The 23529-nt window shown below is 46.7% G+C and overlaps 1 protein-coding gene across 4 annotated transcripts in view; it reads right to left on the bottom strand.

Annotated features, from left to right (window-relative positions):
• The window catches only part of DIAPH3 (diaphanous related formin 3), a 555175-nt gene extending 532454 nt beyond the window's left edge, over positions 1–22721 (bottom strand). For 2 of the 4 annotated variants that reach the window (XM_050947581.1, XM_050947589.1), the window contains exons 1-2: positions 22448–22721; positions 665–697 (exon numbers count right to left, since the gene is read on the bottom strand). In XM_050947581.1, the coding sequence (XP_050803538.1) occupies positions 665–697; positions 22448–22606 (192 nt within the window). In that variant the 5' untranslated portion in view covers positions 22607–22721. Of the gene's footprint in view, positions 1–664; positions 698–21861; positions 21917–22447 lie in introns of those variants that run through there. The other 2 variants (XM_050947570.1, XM_050947561.1) reach the window with 2 other exon arrangements.
• Positions 22722–23529: the final 808 nt, after the last annotated feature.

Here is a 23529-nt window from a genome sequence, read left to right as displayed (position 1 = left end):
GCAAGCCATGCAGCCCTAACAGGTAAACCCAATTTTTGCACGCCTTAAACGTGATTACTACATTCATTATGTGGTTTGCCTCAGACAGTTATACTAGTTGCCCTATGACGAAGCAGCAATTGGTACAGAGTATAGCAATTTAAAACCAGCGACCAATGCAGACATTTTTACTGGGTGCATCTAGACCAGGGGTAGGCAACCTATGGCACATGTGCCAAAGGAGGCATGCAAGCTGATTTTCAGTGGCACTCACACTGCCCAGGTCCTGGCCACTGGTGCAGGGGGCTCTGCGTTTTAATTTTAAATGAAGCTTCTTAAACATTTTTAAATCTTATTTAACTTTACATACAACAATAGTTTAGTTATATAATACAGACTTCTAGAAAGAGTTCTTCTAAAAATGTTAAAATGTATTGCTGGCATGCGAAACTTTAAATCTGAGTGAATAAATGAAGACTCAGCATACCACTCCTGAAAGGTGGCCGACCCCTGATCTAGACATATCATAGATGAGAAACCATTTTTTCCAGTTTAGCCAGATTTTATCAGGTATATTTTAACTGTTTTTAATGGAGACACTGTGAAGATATGCTAATGTTCAAGTTGTGGAACATATTGGGTTAGTCACCGAGCACAGCAGAAGCAAAACGTTAAGTAGTCTTACCATATCATCTGTCAGTGTCTTGATATTTAAATGCTGTAAATTAAGGAAAAAACAAACAGTCATTGTCACTAACTTACTTGTAACAGCCGTTTTACTTTAAGTGGATTTAAAAAAAACCATTACAAAAACAGTGAAAGTTCAATGTGATTATTAAAATAGCTTTAAGTTTTCAAATTAATTTGAAATTAGTACCTCACAAGAAATTGCCTTAGAAAGTTAGTATTACTTCTATGGGTTTGTGTGGTATTTTGGGGGTTTATCTGGGGGGTGGGAGGGTTCTTGGTGCTACTGCTTCCTTACAATTAACAGCAAATCATTTGAGAGACACAACCATTTACATTTTCCAATCTCTAACAAAATTGTATAGTTATTGGACTGTTACTTGACTGAATAGAAAATAAGGCAATACCATGCAAGTACTGCCTAAAACAATTCAAATCTTACCTGTTCACCTGTGATATATGTGAACTGTAGAACACCACCCAATAAATCAGGCAGGGGGGTAACCAATACAAAAAAGTGTCTTTAGAGTCTAAATTAGGGCTGTCAATTAATCACAGCAAATGCATGCAATTAGCCAAAAACAAACTAACTAGATTAAAAAAAAGTCAATTCCTCACAGCTTAAAATTGCACTGTCAAATTATTATAAATATTTTTGGCCATTATTCTACATTTTCAAATATGTTGATTTCAATTACAACACAGTGCTCACTTGCATTATTTAAATACAAATATTTGCACTGTAAGAAAGAAACAGAAGAAATTGTATTTTTCAATTCACCTCATACAAGTCGACTCAGTCCTTTTTTTTCTAGCCAATCACTAAGAGAAACAAGTTTGTTTATATTTATGGGAAATAATGCTGCTCGGCTCTTATTTATAATGTCACCTGAAAGCAAAAACAGGCATTCGCATGGCACTGTCGTAACCATTGTTGCAGCCGCTGTTGCGAGGTATTTACGAGCCAGATATGCTAAACATTCAGATGTCTCTTCATGCTTTGACTTGAAGGCTCTCAAGTTTTACATAATAAAGAGATTGCACTACAGTAATTCTTTAAGGTGAATTGAAAAATACTATTTATTTTGTTTATCTTTTACAGTGAAAATATTTGTCAGTGAGCACTGTATACTTTGTATTTTGTGTTATAACTGAAATCAGTATATATTTGAAAATGCAGAACAACATTCCAAAATATTTATAATTTAAATTGGTACTCTATTAAGTGCAATTAAAACTGTAATTGTCACTTTTTTTAATCTCACGCTTGTGATTTTTTTTTAAATCATTTGACAGCCCTATTCTAAACCCTTCTGCACATACCATAGTTGAGAAATTCTCAAGTTGAAAGGAAAATTGTTAGCTGCTCCATATATTGCCTCTGCTTGCTGAGATCTCTTGTCCTTCTGGGCAGTGTGGGAGGGTGCCTGTACTGGTGTTTTCCCAAGATGTGACAACGTTTATCAGCTAAGAAAATAAAATGCTACCTCATAATACAGCTGCCACCAGACATACAAGGGATCTACCAAGTAATGACCTAAATGCAGGGGTATACGAGAAGGAATATTTACAGGAAAAATATTAAGTGTTCAACATTGTCCTTACTCTGCCTTCACTGAAATTAACAAAAGTTCTATCATGGGACTTCGGTGGGAGAAAAGTTAGGTCAATGCTCAACATTTATGATAATCTCTATATAAGCTTACAGGGAGGTGACAGCAAATACTGAGGATGAAATGAGGACAACTGGGTACAACAAGAGAAAACTGTTGTATTATGACCTTTCATCCAGGTCCCTCAAAGTCAATCTTCATAGTGGGTGTTCCTCGTCTCCACGGCAACTAGAAGCAGAATCTTTGTTCAGAGCCTAGGCTTATGACCACCTTTTAAGAAAAACCCTTCAAAACAACAGCATTCAAAACTAAAAATACTGTCGCCCTGGAGAAGTTCTCCCTAAGAAGTGGTCCTAAGCCCAGGTTCAGAACAAATATCTGGTCTGCCTCCAGTTGCTATGGAGACAGGGAGCCTCCATTGTGAAGACTGTGACATGGAGGGTCTTAAACAAAAAGTCACAATAAGACAGAATTTTCCCTCTCTCATGCCATTCCATGTCAGATGTGTCACTATGATTTCTACATTACACTAATAATCTTTAGTGAAGGAGGGGGGATTAAATTTATCCATCAAGAAATCAAAAGAAACGTACAGGTTATAGGACACCACTGCATAACACCTTTCTACCAAAGCAATAAATACTTCAGCAGGGATGACTATGTCAACTCTATAGTGTCTGAGAAAGTAGCAGAGTTCAAACAGTGACCAGAACAATCACGGTGGGGCATTGTGGTACACTTCCTGGAGAACACTAAGGTCAACATAGGTAACGCACTGTCTACGCTGACACTGCATCACCCTAACTACACGGACCTAAGCACTACGCCTCTTGTGGAGGTGGAGTTATTATGCTGGCGTACTGGGTGAGTTACATTGGCAAGAGCAACATTTTCATATAGATCAGGTGTGCCCAAACTGTGGCTTGCAAGCTACATGAGGTTCTTTTACAGTTAAATTGTGGCTCGCCGGGCCCCCCATGCCCTCTCACTCTCCATCTACCAGACAGGGGCAGGCAGGGAGAGATCAAGGCTTTTGCCCTGCAGGTGGGGTGATAGGGCTAGGGTCCTACCCAGTGCGAAAGAGGTCCAGGGATTTCACCCCCACTCTTGCTAAAGCCCCAAGCACCAGCAAGCGCCTCCCCTGGGGCTGAAGCCTCAAGCCCTGCCACAGGGCAGAAAACATGGGCAGATGTGCCTGGCTCTCAAGCTTCTGATCATCATCATCATATGAGGCTGGGAGGATCAGTAAGTTTGGCCACCCCAACATAGATGCGTAGTGTAAGGTCAACATAAACTGTCTTGTGTCGACTTAACTCTGTAGTGTACACTACGCCTTACTCCAAAAGCCTTACAGCACGACTCAAGCAACAGCTTAGGGCCATGCTAAGAGCCTGAGTCTCATCATCGTCTGGGGAGAAGCAACTATAAGAAGAATTTTTTTGTGGCCATCGCTAAGCAGATGACCACGAGGGGCCAAAACCAGGACACTGAACGATGCAGGATAACAAGCAAACAGCTCAGGAGGAGCTAGACTCAAACCAGGGATGGCAGGAAGAAGTCCAGCAGTGGAAATGTCACCTATTCATTTTCTGAGGAACTGGATAGGATTTTGATCAGTTAGACTACAAATCCATGCAGGAAGGTTGTGGATCCCACTGTCCACTCTATTCTCACCCCCAAAGAATGACCAGCAAAACTCAGAGGATGTGCACAAGGAGGCAAGTGAAGAACTGTTCCTGGAAAATCAGCATCTGGTCATGATCCCAGACCCTGGCACTGGCAAGGTACTCTAACTCCTCGCTGAATGTTGTAGTTATATTCCTAAAAAATGCAACTAGGCGAAACGATATTAAGCGAATCGAATTTCCCCATAAGAATTAACGTAAATGGGGGGGGGGGTTAGGTTCCAGGGAAAAATTTTTCACCAGACAAAAAAGACATTTTATATTACACACACACACACACACACACACACACACACACACACACACACACACTCAAGCTTCACAAGCATCATCGCTGTGTACCGGTATTAAGTTTAACTTTTAAACAAACAATTTAATCCTGGTACACAGCAATGATGACTGTGAAGCTTGGATGAGGTGATGAAATCAGAGGGTGGGATATTTCCCAGGGGATGCCTTATTGCTAAATGATGAACTAGCAATTGGCTGAGCCCCCAAGGGTTAACACATTGTTGTTAATGTAGCCTCATACTCTACAAGGCAGCATGAATGGAGGGAGGGGAGACAGCATGGCGGACAGAGATGCACACCGTGTGAGAGAGAAAGAAAGATGCGCACTGCCCCTTTAAGTACGCTGACCCCACTCTAAGTATACTGCCTTTTTAAATAGATCAGCAAGTTGAGGCAGCAGCTCCTGCCAGCAAGCTCCCTCCATCCTCAGCCCTGTCATGTGCCCCCCCACCCAGTCTTTGGAAATGGGGTAAGCGGGGTGCAGGAGCAGGGGGACACCCTGACATTAGCCCCACTCTCCCCCCCACCCTTGCACAGCAAGCAGGAAGCTCCAGAGAGCAGCACATGGCAGTGGGGGGAGAGGGACAACCGAACTGCCCGCAATTGATAGCCTGCTGGGAGGTTGCCTCACAGGGAACTTAGGGGAACGGGGAGCTGATAAAGGGGCTGCTGGTCCACACTGGTTCCAAGCCTCCACCAGCTAGGTCCAACGGGCTGCTCTTCCTGCAAGCAGTAGACAAAGCAGGTGGCTGCCAAACAACATTATAAGGGAGCATTGCGCAACTTTAAATGAGCATGTTCTCTAATTGATCAGTAACAAACCAACAACTTTTTAAGTGAGGAGTTACTCTATAAGAATAGCCCAATTCCTGCTGTGCAGAAACCCATACTGATCTCCAGACAAACACCCAGGCTAGGATACAGTAGGCAGATCCTCTTGAAGGAGCCTCGGCATGAAAGTCTTTTTCTTTACAATTGATCATCATTATTGTGCTATACTACCACATTAGCTTGTGTTCCCGTTGCCCCTTGGCTGCAGACATTTTAGACAGATATGAGCTTTAATCTCCAGCCTCTGCAGTCTGTAGCAGCTGTCCCAGCCAGGCTAATGCCCTGGCTATTAACTGTTTTCACGTCCATACCACAGACAGCATATGCCCACCCATCTATTTTTTTTCCTTCCCCACATCTGTCCCGCCTAGCCAACACACCGCCACCCCAAGCTCCATTTGCCAGCTCACAATGGCAGCCAGCAGTATGGTGCAGCCTGCACTCCAGCCACCCTCTGGTGGCATATTCCAATAACGAAAACATTAATTTATGCAAAATTTAGTCTGACACTGTGGTCACAAGAAAAGAGGTTTGGTTAGCATTCTTGCTTTACATGAGGTATACATTAACATTGTATACCTGTAAGGCTACAAGGGTAATAACTCCTTGCTTATTAATAAATGCCCTTCAACACACATTCTTACAGAAAAAGAGCTTTGCCTTAGTGAAAGCAAATCTCTTAATGGCTTTTCTTAGGCTTACGTAGAGATCAACTGGGAGCTATGTACTTCAGACAATGGTTACAGAACCCTATATTATATATATAATTTTGCTACAAACTTTCTCCATGGGACAAAGCAGAGTCTAAGCTACGACTGACAAATTGCTCAATTTTTGTCTGGACAGTATGAGAGCTAACTACAAGGTCATTCTCCCCAGTATAAGTCGCAATTCCCTGGCACTGCTGCACCACTTCTGTGGTAGGATCATCTTAGGGTATGGCTACATTTGGAATTTCAAAGCGCTGCTGCGGCAGCGCTTTGAAGTGTGAGTGTAGTCAGAGCGGCAGCGCTGGGAGAGAGCTCTCCCAGCGCTGCATGTAAACCATATCCCTTACGGGTGTAGCGTGCGGCGCTGGGAGCCGTGCTCCCAGCGCTGCTGCCCTGATTACACTGACGCTTTACAGCGCTGTATCTTGCAGCGCTCAGGGGGGTGTTTTTTCACACCCCAGTTGCAGCGCTGTAAAGTGTGAGTGTAGCCAAGCCCTTAGTGACTAACTTCACAACTTACCTTGCTCATCCGCCCTTTGCCTTTTTGAATAAGACCATTCTCCCCCTTCAACTCTACCCACCTCAGGATAATGTAATCAAGTCAGGACAGCTGCAACTTTGTGGTGTAGACAAGGCCTTCAGAGACTGGGAGAGGTGGGAATTCTGTTTTCAGTTTGGGTTTGCAGATTTGCTAATACTGTGTCAGAGATTAGCACATGGGCATCTGGTGTCTCTGAAGGCCTTGTCTACACCACAAAGTTGCAGCGCTGGTGAGGGGGTTACAGCGCTGCAACTTTGGAGGTGTACACATCTGCAGGGCATTACCAGCGCTGCAACTCCCTGTTTGCAGCGCTGGCCGTACACCCGGTCCGAACCTCGGTGTGGAGGATCCAGCGCTGGTGATCCAGCGCTGTCATCAGGTGTAGACACTCACCAGCGTTTTTTCTTGACCTCCGTGGAATAAGCAGGTATCCCAGTATACCTGAGGAAGCCTCTCTGGTAATCAAGCAGGTATCCTTCCCCGCGGTTTGCTCTCGCGTTCCCCGAACCCCCCCGCAAGCAGGTCTCCTTCCCCGCGGTTTGCAGGGGGGTTCGGGGAACGCGAGAGCACACCGCGGGGAAGGAGACCTGCTTGCAGGGGGGTTCGGGGAACACCAGAGCAAACCGCGGGGAAGGAGACCTGCTTGCAGGGGGGGTTCGGGGAACGCGAGAGCACACCGCGGGGAAGGAGACCTGCTTGCGGGGGGGGGGGGGTTCGGGGAACGCCAGAGCACACCGCGGGGAAGGAGACCTGCTTGCGGGGGGGGTTCGGGGAACGCGAGAGCAAACCGCGGGGAAGGAGACCTGCTTGCGGGGGGGGGGGGTTCAGGGAACACCGGAGCAAACCGCGGGGAAGGAGACCTGCTTGCGGGGGGGGGGGTTCAGGGAACACCGGAGCAAACCGCGGGGAAGGAGACCTGCTTGCAGGGGGGGTTCGGGGAACGCGAGAGCAAACCGCGGGGAAGGAGACCTGCTTCCCCGCGGTTTGCTCTCGCGTTCCCCGAACCCCCCTGCAAGCAGGACTTCTTCCCCGCGGTTTGCTCTCGCGTTCCCCGAACCCCCCTGCAAGCCGCCCAACAGCGCTGCAGTGTGGCCACATCTAACACCACTTGCAGTGCTGGTTGCTGTAAGTTTGGCCACTCTGCAGCGCTGGCCCTATACAGCTGTACTAATACAGCTTTAACAACCAGCGCTGCAAAATTGTAGATGTAGACATACCCTAAGGCACAATGCCAAATCCTAGCAGCGTATCCTACACGACAAAAATCCCAATATAGCCTCCTTATGCACATACCACTTGCCATCGCTGAGATTCCCCCAAAACTGGGAAGAATCTCCGGAGGGGAAATCAGAAATCCATATTAAAAAATGTTGTCAGTCTCTTTTGGAACACAAAACGTGATTACTTGTGTTTTTCTCCTATGCCCAAGCCAAGGCACCCACAGTGGCCAGATCATCAAGAACAAGGCCTATATCAACAGCTGGGCAGAGGGTGAGAACAGAAAACTCAGAATGTTATGTTAAGGTACCTCACTGCAAAGTCAAACAAACAAAAATAAAAACAGGCAGGGAAATGGAGGCTGTACTTGGCCGGGGCGGAGGGGGGAGAGCTCTCCAGGGAGATTGTTGAAGCGACCAAAGAGTGTCACAACAGCCAAGGACAAACGTTACCATAGCAATAAAAACTACTGAAAGAAAGGGACACGTACAGGCAAATCCTGGAAGCAAGATGGACCCAGAATGCTCTGCTACATTACATGCTACTGTTCAGGTAACAGACAATGCAGGGCTGTAAACTAAGACCCAGCCATGTTCTGCAACCTCTGGATAATACAGTATACTGGGAAAACCAGAAACTCCTCCCTGCTGTACTGCAACAGCATTGTTCCCAGAATTCATTCCCTTCACAGACCCAAACTCAGGGCAGTAATAACAGCTGCACCTGGGAGCCCAGCTCTTTTGAGCCATCTAATGCCCCTAATAACTTGGAATTTTTCCTCTTTGAAGTCTTCTAATGTTGAGGGGCAGAGGGAGACAGGCAAGGCATCTACACTTGCTTGTTACTTGAATCCCCCCCTCGCTGTGTCATTTTGAACATTTCATTATTGCTCTAATTAAAGTTCTCTCTTTGCTATATTACATTCTTGAAAAATAAAAAATTCATCTTCAACCATTTTAAGTCAATGCATTTTGCAGATGTAGTAAGATGAGGCCCTGAAACCAACTCTTGTGTCAGAGGCCTAGTCTGAGGCCTGAAGAAGCCTGAACCAAAGTACTTCCAGGCATTGCTAAGCAAAAGCTCAGCTGTGAGCCAGAGGCAGGCCTCACTCACAGAAATTGCTGAGAAGAGGATTGTTAGAAGCACGTGCATTCACACATAAGGGCTAATAAGAGGAACTTGTGCCAAAATGGCACCTGGACAGCCTGATACAAGGACACTCCAGAGACATAACAAGGAACAGGCAGGTGCATCTTAAAGACAGGACAGCATGATGGATAGATCTGGAACAACATGATCAAAGGGTAGACAGCCCCCTAATAAGCCAAGAGGATGTACCTCAATACATCAGGAGAGATGAGTAATCTGTTCTGTAACTGTATAAAAGTAGGTCCCAGAGTGTGCATCTTTGGCCAGCCTAGGGGGCAGTGGAAAGTCCTGCCACTGACTGAGCTGTGTCCATTGCCAGGGGGCACATATTCATAGTATGTCCTGTAGAGTCTATAGGAAACTATTACAGTGCTTTGTCTGACAACAAACCTGGCTCGGGATCCTTCATACCTTACTACAGTCTGTGGTCTTTGGGGGTTCTCTCGGGGTTTGCTGCGTCAGCTATCTGCACAGAGCTGGGGCAGCACACGGAGGGAACACACATGCAGCCGACTGTTATCATCGAACAAGAGCAGAGCACCACACCGGTAGCTACTAACAGAAAATTTATAGATTTTAAATGCGTAAACAAAATAAAATAAGAATTGCCCAATATTCCACTTCCACCACTCAAACACTACAGTGCTCACAATCCATTCCACCTGTAGAACTGATAAATGAAATTGTTTTTAATTGTTCACTTTATTAATGTAACTTCTGTTCATCATTCACTATACTTGCCTATACTGTAACTTCTGTTCCATATTGTAATTCAAACCCCATTTTAAAACACTCACTACATTTTGTAAAAGCTTCCTCCAACCTTCATTTTTGCAAACCCTGCTGTAAGCTTTAGTTTAGATGTGTGAATGAGGTATGTATGAATGATGGAATCAACCTCCAGCCCCAGCCTGTCCTGATGAGATAAAGTTCAAATACTAACAGCTGAAGACCTAGACAACAGCCCTAAACAAAGTAAGAAGCATCCACCCTAAAAAGAAAAGGACAACAGAACAACAAAAGGAAGATCAAAGCCAGGTCCAAGGCTGAAAGTCACGCCTGCAATTGATGGGTGATCAATCTAAACCCAGAGGCAGCGTGACACAGCAAGACCTATAGACTTTGAATCCAAACTAAAAGCCTATAAAAAAGAAGGGCAAGATGAGAGACTCTGGGTAACATTCTGCTGCCAACATGGAAGAACATCGGTGCCTGCCCAACAGAAATCCAGCTCAGACTTGTGCCCAGCTTTCCTGGCCAGTTAGCTGCCACAAGCTACGAACCCAAGCGGCAAAATCAAGCCATGAACTTAAGCTATCTTCAGGACTGGTAACTATGCAGCAGCTGCAGAACACCTGATGAATGTGGGTGTGGGGGTGTGTGTGTGTATAGGTATTAGGTATAATGTGAATGTGTGTGTGTGTGTAGGTAATAGGTATAATGTGTGTAATAACTAATATCTTAATTCTTATACAGTCAAATTGTTATCATAATAAATGTGGCATCTTTGTCTTGTCCCCTTTAATAAGATCCTGCTGGTTTTTACTGGTCTAATATAATTGGTACAACGCACCCACCCTCCACAAGTTAACAGACTGATGTCATGTTGCACTTTTTCAATATGATATTCAGAAGTAAGAGCTATAGACATCCCTGACAATACTGCCCTGACAATTTCCATTTTCTATTGGAGCCTCGCTAACTGATGAGCAAGTCTCTGCACCTCTGCCCAACTTTCCTGCCTCTCATCATTGAAGCTTTTTCCCTTTTCTTACCAATGCTGTGCAAAATGCAGCATGCAGCTCTAATCTTAGGCATTTTTTTTCCCCCTGTAGACTCTGATCTATTCCACAGACAGTTCCACCTTTCTTGCAAAGCAGCCAAACACACAATCCAACTACTTCATTCTCTGCCATAAATCATTAAATTGGTTTGGAAGTACCAATAGCCATCTCTCTACAATTTAGGCTGATATCATGACTAAGGAAGAGTATGTCATGGAGGTCACGGAATCTGACTTCCAGAGACCTCCATGACATTTTCCTCTTCAGCCCCAGTGCACAGGGGCTGGAACTATCAGCTGGCGAGGGAGCCCTGCAGTTGCCCAGCCACAGGTCCACAGCTCCAAGCTACCACGGGCAGCAGGGGGAAACCCACAGTCCCAGCAGCGGTGGGTGCTGGACTCTTCTCCCTACTCATTTTGTCACAGTTATTTTTAGTAAAAGTCAGGGACACATCACAGGCTTCTGTGAATTTGTTTATTGCCTGTGACCTGTCCACAACTTTTACTAAAAATATCCGTGACAAAATTTTAACGTTAATAATGGCTATCAGAAACAACTTCCCATTAGGGAATGTTTAATGGAATTGGACAAAAGAAGCTTGAATAGACGGGTTTGACAAATACATGAACGTTCACCAGCAGAACTGTAGACTTTAGTGAAGATGGCAGATACTTAACTTTTCAGAAAGCTAGATATTAAGGAAGCTAGCAGACACTTCGCTCACCCAGCCTGGAGAGGCCTAAGAGGACTACTCTGCAGGCTCAACAGTTTAAAAAACACAACAAAAAACAGTTCCCCATTCCCAGCCAATGGGAGATGCTGGGGGCGGTGCCCGAAGCAACAGCAACACACACCTCTGCGCCTCTCCTCTGCCAGGTTCCATGCACTTCCTTGAGCAGCACGAGGGCAGGGCAAGCAAGTAGGGAGCCCGCCCTGCCCTGCCACCAGTGAGCGTTGGGACGGAGCCTGCCGCCACAATCTGTCCTGCAGTCAAACCCCTTGCCACACCCCTCCTGCACCCCAACCCCCTGCCGCACCGCTCCTGCACCCAGGATGCAGAGATAAAATTTCTTGACACGTTAAATGATTGCTTCTTGGAGCAGCTAGTCCCAGAACCCATAAGAAGAGAGGCATTTATTGATTTAGTCTTAAGTGTTGCACGGGATCTGGTCTAAGAACACAGCTAAATTGCTTGGTAATAGTGACCATAACACAGTGAAATTTAACATCCCAGGTGGGCGAGGGGGAGACAGCAAAGCAGCCCACCACAGTAACATTTAATTTCAGAAAGGGGAACTACACAAAAATGAGGAAATTAGTTAAACAGGAATTAAAAGGTACAATGGCAAAAGTGAAATTGCTGCAAGTTGCATGGAAACTTTTTAAAGACACCATAATAGAGACTGAATTAAAATGTACACCTCAAATAAAAAAAAACATAGTAAGAGAACCAGAAAAGTGCCACCGTGGTTAATCAACAAAATAAAAAGCAGTTAGAGGCCTTTTTGCAGTTAGAGGCAAAAAGGGATCCTTTAAAAAGTGGAAGTTAACTCCTACAGAGGAAAATAGAAAGGAGCATAAACTCTGGCAAGTGAAATATAAAATTATAATCAGGAAGGCCAAAAAAGAATTTGAAGAACACGCAGCTAAAGACTCAAAAATTAGCAGCAAAAAATTTTGTAAGTACATTGGAAGCAGGAAACCTAAACAACCAGTGGGGCCACTGGACAATCGAGATGCTAAGGGAGCACTCAAGGAAGATAAGGCCATTGCAAAAAAACTAAATGAATTCTTTGCATCGATCTTCATGGCTGATGATGTGAAGGAGATTCCCAAACCTAAACCATTCTTTTTAGGTGACAAATCTGAGAAACTGTCCCAGATTGAGACGTCATTAGGGGAGGCTTTGGAACAAATTGATAAACTAAACAGTAATAAGTCACCAGGACCAGATGGTACGCACCCAGCAATCCTGAAGGAGCTCAAATGTGAAATTGCAAAACTAACTATGGTATGTAACCTATCACTTAAATCAGCTTCTGTATCAGATGACTGGAAGATAGCTAATGTGACACCAATTTTTTTTTACAAAGGCTGCAGAGGGGATCCTGACAATTACAGGCTGATAAGCCTGACTTCAGTACCACGCAAACTGGTTGAAACTAGAAAAGAACAGAATTGTCGGACATATAGATGAACACGGAAGAATCAACATGATTTTGTAAAGGGAAATCACGCCTCAGCAATCTACAAGAATTCTTTAAAGTGGTCAATAAGCAAGTGGACAAGGGGGATCCAGTGGATATACTGTGCTTAGATTTTCTAAAAGCCACTGACAAGGTCCCTCACCTAAGGCTCTGAAGCAAAGTAAGCTGTCATGGCATAACTGGGAAGCTCCCATTGGCTTCCCGCAGCTCCCATTGGCCGGGAACAGGAAACCACGGCCACTGGGAGCTGCGAGCAGCTGTACCTGCAGACACTCAGGTAAACAAAGGGTCTCACAGCCCACCAGGGGCTTACCCTCAACGAGCCACGAACCTAGTTTGTGAACCCCTGATCCAGGTCAAGCACAGCTATAGGACTTGAAACAGGAATTAATACAGTGAAGTCTTCTAGCCTGTAGTATATGCACAGGGTCAGACTAGATGATCCCTTCGGGGGGCGGGGGAAATCTACAGATAAAGCAGGTAGATCTGATGAGCAACACTATTCCTTTTTACAGACACTTTATCGAACAGCACTTTAAAAACATGATTGTTAGTCTGACAACATTTTTTACCTTTGATTTCTAATTTGCAGCCTTAACATGTAGTTAATGTAGGGTTTTGAAATGGAAACATACACCACCCTATCCTAAGTGTTTACTTGGAAGAAGTGATTAAAGATTGAGTTACACTGACGTGACTGTTGATATGTAGTAACAGTATTCAGGAATACACAAGTTATAAGTGTGTTCATTTGAATTAGATATAAAAAGGCAATTTTGAATTAAGTTTATAAAGAATGTGTAGAAAGACATTAAAATCCAGTGACAAAATTTAATACCATAAACCAGACTGTTAATTCAAGCCAACAAGAACAACATGAAGAATTATGGAATTCCACACAACTGCAATAAGGTGTTCTAGGTAACATCTGTTCAGTAATCATTCCTATAAGATAGATTAATTTAGATTCAACGTTTTACATTGCAGTAACTCCAAAACTAACTCAGTTGCTTCATAATTAGAGATACTTATATCAGGAAGAAATACAAACTCAAAACACAAAGAGGCCATTTCTTCTCATCTGTAGGTTTCCTTAATAAAATTTCCAGATATTATGAACATTAAGTGTTATTCTGCTTTTTTCAGCAAAAAAAATTGGCGCAAACAAGAAATTATTCATAATTCACAAAACTTCACTGGTACACTGCAGACTGACAATTGCTAAAGACTAGTCAAAAGTGCACTCTGAAATCAATCCAACTTCCAGTGAAGTGAGTGGAAGTGTTCCCATTGACTTCTGTTAGAAACAGATATTGCCTTTCAAGGGTTAAAGTCTATACATGAAAAGACTCAGGGCATGTCTTCACTACAGTAGCATAGCTACAGCACTACCGCTATGCCACCATCACACTCTAGTGTAGACATTTCCTAGATCCACAGAAGGATTTCCTCCACCACCACCCTAGTCGATTTACATTATCCAATGTAACAAGAGGACACAACCAGGTCAACAGAAGAATCCTTCTGTCCACCTAACTACATCTCCACCAGGGGTCAGGTCAACCTAGCTACAGTGCTCAGGGCGCAAAACTTTTCACAGCCCTGAGCAACAGATCAGCCTATACTATGGGTCGGCAACCTCTGGCAGGTGGCTCGCCAAGGTAAGCACCCTGGCAGGCCAGGCCACTTTATTTACCTGCCACATCGATAGGTTCGTCCGAGCGCAACTCCCACTGGCCGCGGTTCGCTGTCCCAGGCAATGGGGGCAGCGGGAAGCAGTGAGGGATGTGCTGGCCGCAGCTTCCCGCCACCCACATTGGCCTGGGATGAGGGATCGCAGCCAGTGTTAGCCACGATCGGCTGAACCTGCCGATGCGGCAGGTAAACAAACTGACCCAGCCCACCAGGGTGCTTACCCTGGCGAACTGCATGCCAGAGGTTGCTGACCCCTAGCCTATATCTTAGGTGTCAGCAAGGCCTCAGTGTCAGCAAGAAGCAATCAGAAATTGTTTGAACATCATCAGCAATAAGCCACTTGTAGAGTCCCATGGCAGCAGTAGACACATGGGACAATTGTCCCACATACACAATTTCAGGTTGGGAGGTGAATCCACATGAATGTATCTCTCAACTCTGAGGCTGTGTACACATTAGTTTTGTTGGCAAAAGCAGCTTTTACCAACAAAATGTAATGTGTAACACCTTCACTAATGCTACTTTAGTCGGCAAAATTCTTCTTTTTTGCTGACGAAATAAAATCACCCTGACAAGTGGCACAGAGCTTTCTGCGACCAAGTTAAAGTGAGAAAGCATCAGTGTAGACGCTGCCGTTTGTTATATCACCATAACTAGCTTTCCCCAGTATCCCACAATGCTCACTCTGCTCACTGTTTTGAACTTAGTTGCACTGTATACAGCTATGCAGACATGCTATCCTCCTGTTTCAAAGCTCTGGGAAGTTCTGACAGTTGAGCACGCCGCCCTGCTGGGGCAGCAAACAGCAACTCATTAACTCAGAATCCTGCCATCCCCAGGCAATAGGAACTGTGAATTTGGAGACAGCATGCCGACACTCTCCCCCACTACACACACCGTTTCTCTTACATATACACACTCCCCAATACACAGTAGTTTCTGTGTCTCCTGCACCACACACATACTTTCCCCGCTCCATGCTTGAGTTGAAAAGCAGCCGGCAATCTACTAGGATGCCCATGGAAGATGGAATTGAGAAATCTGTTTCATGGGATGCTGTATCTGCCCCATGAGGCACTGCAAATCCTTCCCAAAGCATCCTGCAGCCAGTTGCACAGTGCACTGCTCTCTGTCAATGCAAGAGCCACTAGTGTGGATGTGCTCTGCTGACACAAAGAGCATAGTGTGGACATACAAGAATGGTTAAATTAAAGCAGCCTAACTTTTGTCAACACAACTCTGTAGTATAGACATGACCTGAGCCTTTGCTGACCAAAAACAACCGTTAATCAGATACAGTGGAGGCTAAAGGGAGTGGTGTGTTAAAGGGACATTCATTCCTAAATCTTTCACGTTGCAAGGTGGTAAACTGCAACAAAGGATGCTGCCCAACATTCTGTGGGATGAGTGTTTGCTTATGGTCACATGCTTGTCAATTGTGGTTGTGGGTTTTCATAAATTAATCCTGCGTTCCCTTTCCTTTTTAAGAAAAGTTTTCTTTTGTTATTCACAGACTCAGTGCTTGCAAATAGGGAAGTATTGCTTCTTAGAGTGGCCCCGGATGGTGTTTAGGTTTCCCAGATTACTGGGTGGGGGCATGAGCCAGTTCTGTTTTGTGTTGTTAAAAGGTATCTCTAGATATTGAAGCTGGCCTTGTTACTGCTGACACCATCTGGCAGAAAGGTTACACCTGCAAAAGAACTTGATAACCACTAAGCTGCTGGTGTACTGAGACCACTGCCTATTATACTGACCAACATTATCTCATTGTTTCCTTGTACTCCAATCTGTATCTATTTGTTGTGTATTGTCTCGTCAGCTTTTGGGGACAGGGTCCATCCTTTTGTTCTAGGTTTGTACCTCACCTAATGCAACTGGGCCTTGGTTCATAACTAAGGCTCCTTGGCACTATGGTAAATATTAAAGTAAGGAGATTTTGGAACACAGAACTCCAACTTGAATAATTTAAGAAGTCTATTCCAACCAAAATCCAAACTAGGTGCACACAGTATCAATATCCAAGCATATTAATTACATGATTCTTTTTCTTACTGCCCTCCGGGCATAAGTTACAGTTTAAGTTTAGTATTCAAGTATATGGAATATTTTGCACTTAATGTAAGCACTAAAAAATCTGTGTAAACACCAAGATCCATAAGCTCTCACTAGTTAGATTTAAGAGATACTACAAAAACAGTCCGCAAATCAAATATTTGATATATAAAACAGCAATCATAAAAAAAATGAAAATATTTATCACAACTTTTAAAATCCAAGTTTAGTTAATAAATGTCATTTAGATTATAAACTTTTTAGGGCAGAACGATCTTCCATCATAGTTGTTCAGCACTCAGCATAAGAGCCTTGATAAAAATCAAAGTTTCTGGGTATTATCGTGCTACAAGCATGCTATACAATTTGAAGGACTGACAATTCTTGCTGCAAATTAAATATTTGACCCTCTTACTAGTTTAATGCTCCACAAAGTAAACACACACACATACCCCAACAAAACACCTAAAAAGTGGCTCTATCATCAGACCTGACCCTCCTGGTGTGGTCATAGCTGTTCATTTCAGGGACAAAACTAAAAGCAATCAACATTTGTTCCTCTTATTGCTGAGAAGCCAATTCAGTTAAGACAGTGAGTGGCATTCTAATCTGCTTGTGCATCAGAGCCAAATATTGCCTTCAGGAACTGCATGACTGCAGGAAGAATTTGGCTGACACTTGACTTTCAGGTACCCTATATATAAACAATTTTACCACACTCTGAAACTGAGCAAGTTTGAAGTGAAAGTCACTTACACATAAAATTAAAATTTCGTATTGCATCACTTTCAGATTATAACTACGCTGTAATGAACCTGCTGGCTTGTTTTCACCCCTCCCCAACCTCCAAGCTGTATAACCACTAAGGAAACACTCCACACCACAGTTCAGCTGGGACTATTCTTCCCAGCATGTGTAGACAAACACATGCTACTTGTGCTCAAGCTAGCATGCTGGAAATAGCAGTGTAGCTGAAAGTACCTATTGGGTGTCTGGGAAGTGGGCGGGCAAAGCCCGCCCATTGCTAAAGGATCCTCCCCCAGCCTAAGGGGAGGAACCACAGGGCCACAGAACCCACTAAGTGCGGGGGACAACTAATAAAAGAACAGGGACAGGAGTGAGGTCAAAGGGTCAGAAGGAGAGAACCTAATGGGGACACCGAGCAGAGAACCCCGGACAGCGCCCACTGCTCCTCAAAGGCGTCAAGGGAGCCAGTGGACGCCGCCCAGAGGAACTCCGCCCGGATGCGTGATCGGACCATGGAGCGGAAGCAAGCTCCACAGTCACCGGAGTCTCCATCGGCCAACCTCCCCGCCCTGGTCGCGTGGATGGCCTTTTTCGCCAGGGCGAGGAGGAGGTTGACCAGGAGGTCCCGGGACTTCGTGGGGCCACGGATAGGGAGTGCATACAAAAGGAGGTGAGGGGAAAAGTGTAACCAGAAACGTAAGAGGATGGCTGTGAGGAGCCGGTGTAGGGGCTGCAACCTGGCGCACTCTAAGTAAACATGCGCCAGGGTCTCCCTCACGCCGCAGAAGGGGCAGGTGTCCGGGACAGGGGTAAACCGCGCCAAGTACACGCCCGTGCTCACGGCCCCATGGAGGAGCCGCCAACTGATATCCCCAGTGGGCCTTGGGACCAGGGTGGAGTAGAGGCTGGCCCACCGGGGCTCCTCACCCTCCAGAGGTGGCAAGAGGTCCCGCCACTTCGTATCAGGGCGGGACACGAGGGTGAGGAAGTGAAGGGTGTGGAGCACGAGCGTGTAGAGCCGTTTCCTCGGCGCGGTTTGGAAACGGACCGGCTGCAGGTCGTGCAGCCGGCTTGCGGAGAAGGGACGGGGGGGCCGGTCGGGCCTACGGGGCAGAGGCCCGATGAAAAGGTCCGGAGGGCTTGGGGTGGGGGGGTGGGCGGGGCGTGCCCTCCTGCAGGACCCGCTCGAGGTAGGCCCGAGCAGCGGGCGGCAAAGCGGCCTCCACCTCCTGGAGTACGCGCCGGGGAGTGCAAGGTCTGGAGAGCCCCATGCGGTGAGCGAGTGTCAGGGGATCCAGCCAGCCTCTTCGGTCGTAGTCCAGGAGGTCTCCGACCCTGGTGGCTTCCGCCAGGACCAGCCTCTGGCGCACCGCGGGGGACTCCGCCACCTGCACACGAAGCTGGGGTGTAGCTGAAAGTAGCATGGGTGGCACCTCAGTCTAACCACCTAACTAAAAAACCTGCCCTGACCCACTTGATACCTACTCAGGTGGCTATCCCAGGCCATCACTTGTGCTACCTCCAACCACAGTGCTGTTTTCAGCACACCAGCTTAAGTCTGTTTACCCGTGCTGGGAAGCATGGTCCTAGCTACAGTATAGGCATACTTTTAAAAAAAAAGCACTGGGTTACCTACTTCACCATCCGCCCAATAAACTGCTCCATAATCCTGACAGTATAGGAGAAGGAAGTAATATTCTGAGGTCAGAAGCAATCAGCCTGGCAAAGAACTAGAAGCGGCAGCTGAGCAGAAGCTTGGTGTAGAAGTCTGGGAACAGGTTATAGAGCAAAAGATGAGTATCAGGCAGCCTGAGAGCTGGGACTGGAAAACAGAGCCAGCCACAGAAGTAGTATTATTACTGGTATAGCATATATGTAGAGCGCTACCAAATTCACAGCCATGAAAAAACACATCACGGACCGTGAAATCTGGTTCCCCCCCATGTGAAATCTGGTCTTGTGTGCTTTTACCCTATACTATACAGGAGACTAGCGTTTCTCAGATAGGGGGTCCTGAGTCAAAAGGGAGTTGCAGGGGGCCACAAGGTTATTTTAGGGGGCTCGCAGTATTGCCACTCTCACTTCTGCACTGACTTCAGAGCTGGGCAGCTACAGGGCAGCAGCTGTTGGCTGGGTTCCCAGCTCTAAAGGCAGTGCCTCTGCCAGCAGCAGGGCATAAGTAAGGGCAGCAGTACCACAATCGCCCCTACAACAACCTTGCAACCCCCCACAACTCCTTTTTGGGTCAGGACCCCTACAATTACAACACAATGAAATTTCAGATTTAAATAGCTGAAATCATGAAATTTACAATTTTTTAAAAGGTATGACCGTGAAATTGACCAAAATGGACCATGAATTTGGTAGGGCCTTACATATATGGGATGACTGCACTTATGTACTGCAAATCAGTCTGGAAGGGTTACAATGAGGAATCTGTGCCATTATAGTGGACTGCCTCAGGTACTGTATTAGGAATCATTAACTGTTAGACAACAGTAGTTATCTGGGGTATTTGCAGCTTTTATTTCTAGCAGCACAAATAAAGTAAAATGGAGAATTCTTGCTGCAGTCCTGGACAGAATCCAAAGCTCTGATCAACTGTATTCAGTATTGTACAGCCCCATTCTCTGTTCAATCATGCAACTCCCTCATCATTTCTTTAAAATCTTAGTTAATGACTCAGCATGTGTTCACAAAGTTTTCATTTGTGAGCAGCAAGTTGTGACTAAGATCTGACTAAGATCAGATGAGCAGTTAAAAATCAATTTATTAAAGAGTAAATCCTAAAGTGCTCTTTTACAACTGTTTGTGCTATACCATTAGGTATACTAGATTAAAAACTGCGGGATACAAGTTGAGAAGTGAAGACTATGGTTTCAAGAAAGAACATTAAATAGCTGTCTCAAAAAATATGAAGTCCAGTCCAAAAACATACTGATCAAGACAGTCTATTATCCTTCCCTTCTATGATTATGAGAAAAAAAATACTTTGTCATGTCAAAATAACTCACCCTGTGAAAATAATTTTTTTACAGGGCATTTTTAGATAGTATAAGAAATCACCAGATGTACAGGAATATCAGGTACGAGTTTTCCCTGTACTAACTGTAAAGTCAGTCAGATTATTAATGACTATAAGAAACAAAACTGGTTAGATACTCACTAACTAGAGCAGTGGTCACCAACTTCTCAATTGTGATCGACTGGTCGATCCTAGAGGGTCTCCCAGTCAATTGCGATCTCTGGCGGTACAGTGTGGCTGCAGCTAAGGCAGACTCCCTGCCTGCATGGCCCCACACCACTCAGGGAGCAGCCAACTCAGCCCCGGGGGTGGGGGAGCAGGGGTCTCCCTCTGTGTGCTGCTCTCACACTGGCCTAGAGAGCTGCAGGAGCCATGTTTGCACAGAGGGGTAGCGTGGAGCCATGTGCCCCCCGCCCCTGCCAGGGGCCGCAGGGTCACGTTGGCCCCTTCCAGGAATGGTGTGGGGCCACAGTAGGCAGGGAGTCTGCCTTAGCCTTGCTGCACCCACCACAGATCGGCAGATGCCAGAAATAAGTACTACCCAGTGGGAGGCCACACCCCAACCTTCATCCTTGAACTCCCTTCTGGAGCCAGCACCCCAAACCCAAGCCCCAACCCCCCTTCCAGAGCCCACACCCTGTACCCCAACACTCTGCCCCAGCCCAGAGCCCCCTTCTGCACCCAAACTCCCTCCTAGTGCTTGCACCCCTCACCCCTCCTGCACCCCAACCCCCTTCCCCAGGATCACCCAGAGCCCCTCCCACACTGCAAACCCCTTGTCCCCAGCCCAGCACTCACATCCCCTCTTGAGCAACAACTCATTTCCCCAGCCTGGTGAAAGTGAGGGTGAGGGAGAGCAAGCTGGGGGAGGTGGGAGAATGTAGGGGACAGGGCCTTTGGAAAGGGGTGGGATAGATCCTGGGTTGCCCTTATATTCAAAAAGTCATCTTGGACATAAAAAGGTTGGAGACCACTGAACTACAGGATGAAATCTACTAGCCAGAAAATGAAAAGCTCCCTCACCAGCAAAATCTACTGGATAGTCCACACAGAAAAGTTCTGCAGTTATACAAATCTAGTTAGACATATGTAACACTCCATGTGCACACGCTTACTCAAGTTCTTTGGTTAATTTCATTTAGTTTAGCTAAAACATCTATCCAAGCAATATGAACAGGAAAAAAAATACACTCAATAAAATAAGACTGTCTGGGGTGTGAAATATACTGCTATAACTATGTTGATTTAAATTCACACTTCAGATTATAATCCCCCCCCCCAAAAAAATCTGTGATGACCACACCTAACTTTAATACCTTTCTGAGAGATCCTGCCCACACCTAACAGCTGGGAAACTGTAGATGCTGTGGTTCTTAAAAAGGCATCCATAACCCAGCTGAGAGATTCTTGCTTTCACTATCAAATGCTGGCTATCAAGAGTGTTCTATCTGAACTCCTCCTTAAATTATCCATTACTCAGCTTTCTAGGTAACACTTTTGATTTCTTTAATTTTCCATGAACAGCCAGCAGCTCCAGAACCCTTCTGTGTTAGTAGATCAGAAGCACTGGCATTTAGTTTGTGACAGCAAACCCAGTTTACAGGAGCCCAGAGGTCCCTAACAAACAAAATGTCCTTCGACACATACTATATGAATTTAAAGGACTACTGGCAAAGTCATAGTTGTTTTGAGCCAGTTCTCTCTCTTCCCCCCTCCCGTCGACAGGCCCGAGCTGTCACCACCGACCATCCACTCGCTCAGGTGAGCACTCAGCATGCTGACAAAGTCTCATCCAGCCCCGCCTCTCACAAGCACAACTTTCCAGGTCCTCTCTGTGCGGTCAGCTTCCCCCTCCCGGCAGGCCTCGCAGGGCACTTGAGGAGAGCAGACTACATGAAGCCGGGAAAGTGAATTTGGGAGGGGACTGAGGAGAAGGGGAAGGGCCCGGATATTAGTGATTTTAAAACTGTCTCGAGCTGCTGGCGTTTCCGACGCCCACCCTTCCTCCTGGGCCGGGTCAGGGAGAAAAGCAGCCACTGGGCGGGCCCCCGGGGCAGCACCGCCAGCCTTAGGTGTTCAGCGCCGGACACACCCAGGTGCCCTGGGGCTGACTTGGCCCGGCAAGGCCGGGATTTGCTTCCTGCCCCACTGACTAGGGAGCAGCAGGAGCCCTGTGCGGGCAGCTGCCGGGGAGCCCCGCTACACTAGCCGCTGCTGCCCGCCGCACACTTACAAATTTGGGCTTCCTGCTGTCCACAGCCGCGTCCTCCGAGCCGGGCCCACTCCCCGCCCCGGCGGGCACCTTCCTGCGAAGCAGCTTGTTCTCTCGGGCCCCCCGGACGGGCGGCGGCGACGAGTCGCTGTAGTGCTGCTGCGGCCGCCGCGGCTCCATGGCAAGGGGCGCGGAGCCCGCCTTGGTCTTCTTCCCGGGCAGGTCGCAGGCGGGTGGGTCACTGGCTCGCCTAGGCCGGCGGACCCGGGGCTCTCCCCTGCTGGCGCCGTTGGCCTCGGCCGCGCCCGGCGTGTCTCTGTAATTACAGCGGCTTAGCTGGGCGGCGCGGGGGGGCTCAGGGTAAAGCCGCCGCCTCGGCCAGGCAGGGGATTTAGCCGGAAAGCTCCTCTAATCTCAGCCGCCTCCGGCTGCTCGCTCTGCCCCAGCAGCCACGCGAGTTGCTCGGATGCGGAGAAGGAAAATCCGGCTTTGCCGCAACCGCCTCTCCCAGCCGCTGGACAATCTGCCGCGTCCGAATAATCCCGCCACTGGCACTCCCGCCCTCTGCTCCCGAACTAGCCAATCAGGAACCGCGGGCGTGCACGTCTGACTTATCATTGGTCGGACCTTCTGTCAATCCCTGCCAATCAGCTGTTTGCCCGGCGAAACAGGACCAGCGGAGTTCTTCGAGCCACAGGGGCAGCCCCAGCCGGACTACATATCCCGAAAAGCAAAGCGGCGACAACCACTCGGGGAATAGTTGGCATTGCATGCTGGGAACTGTAGTCTCCTTTGGGTGGAGTGTCTCCCAGCTACGCACAGCAGGGATTGGTGTACCAGCAGAACTTAGGGTGGGAAACCAGAGCTAGGCGCTCTTATTCCTGTGGGGGCTGTCAGCTCACTGACGTTATGACAAAGGGCTTATCTACATCACAAAGTTGCAGCGCTGGTGAGGGGTTACAGCGCTGCAACTTAGGAGGTGTACACATCTGCAGGGCATCACCAGCGCTGCAACTCCCTGTTTGCAGCGCTGGCCGTACTCCCGTTTTGTCTCGGGTGCAGAGGATCCAGCGCTGGTGATCCAGCGCTGGTAATCAAGTGTA

The sequence above is a fragment of the Gopherus flavomarginatus genome, chromosome 1, assembly GCF_025201925.1.
Source record: "Gopherus flavomarginatus isolate rGopFla2 chromosome 1, rGopFla2.mat.asm, whole genome shotgun sequence".
Lineage (NCBI taxonomy): Eukaryota > Metazoa > Chordata > Testudines > Testudinidae > Gopherus > Gopherus flavomarginatus.
Note: the sequence above shows the minus strand (reverse complement) of the source record. Positions and strands in the feature narration are given on the sequence as shown.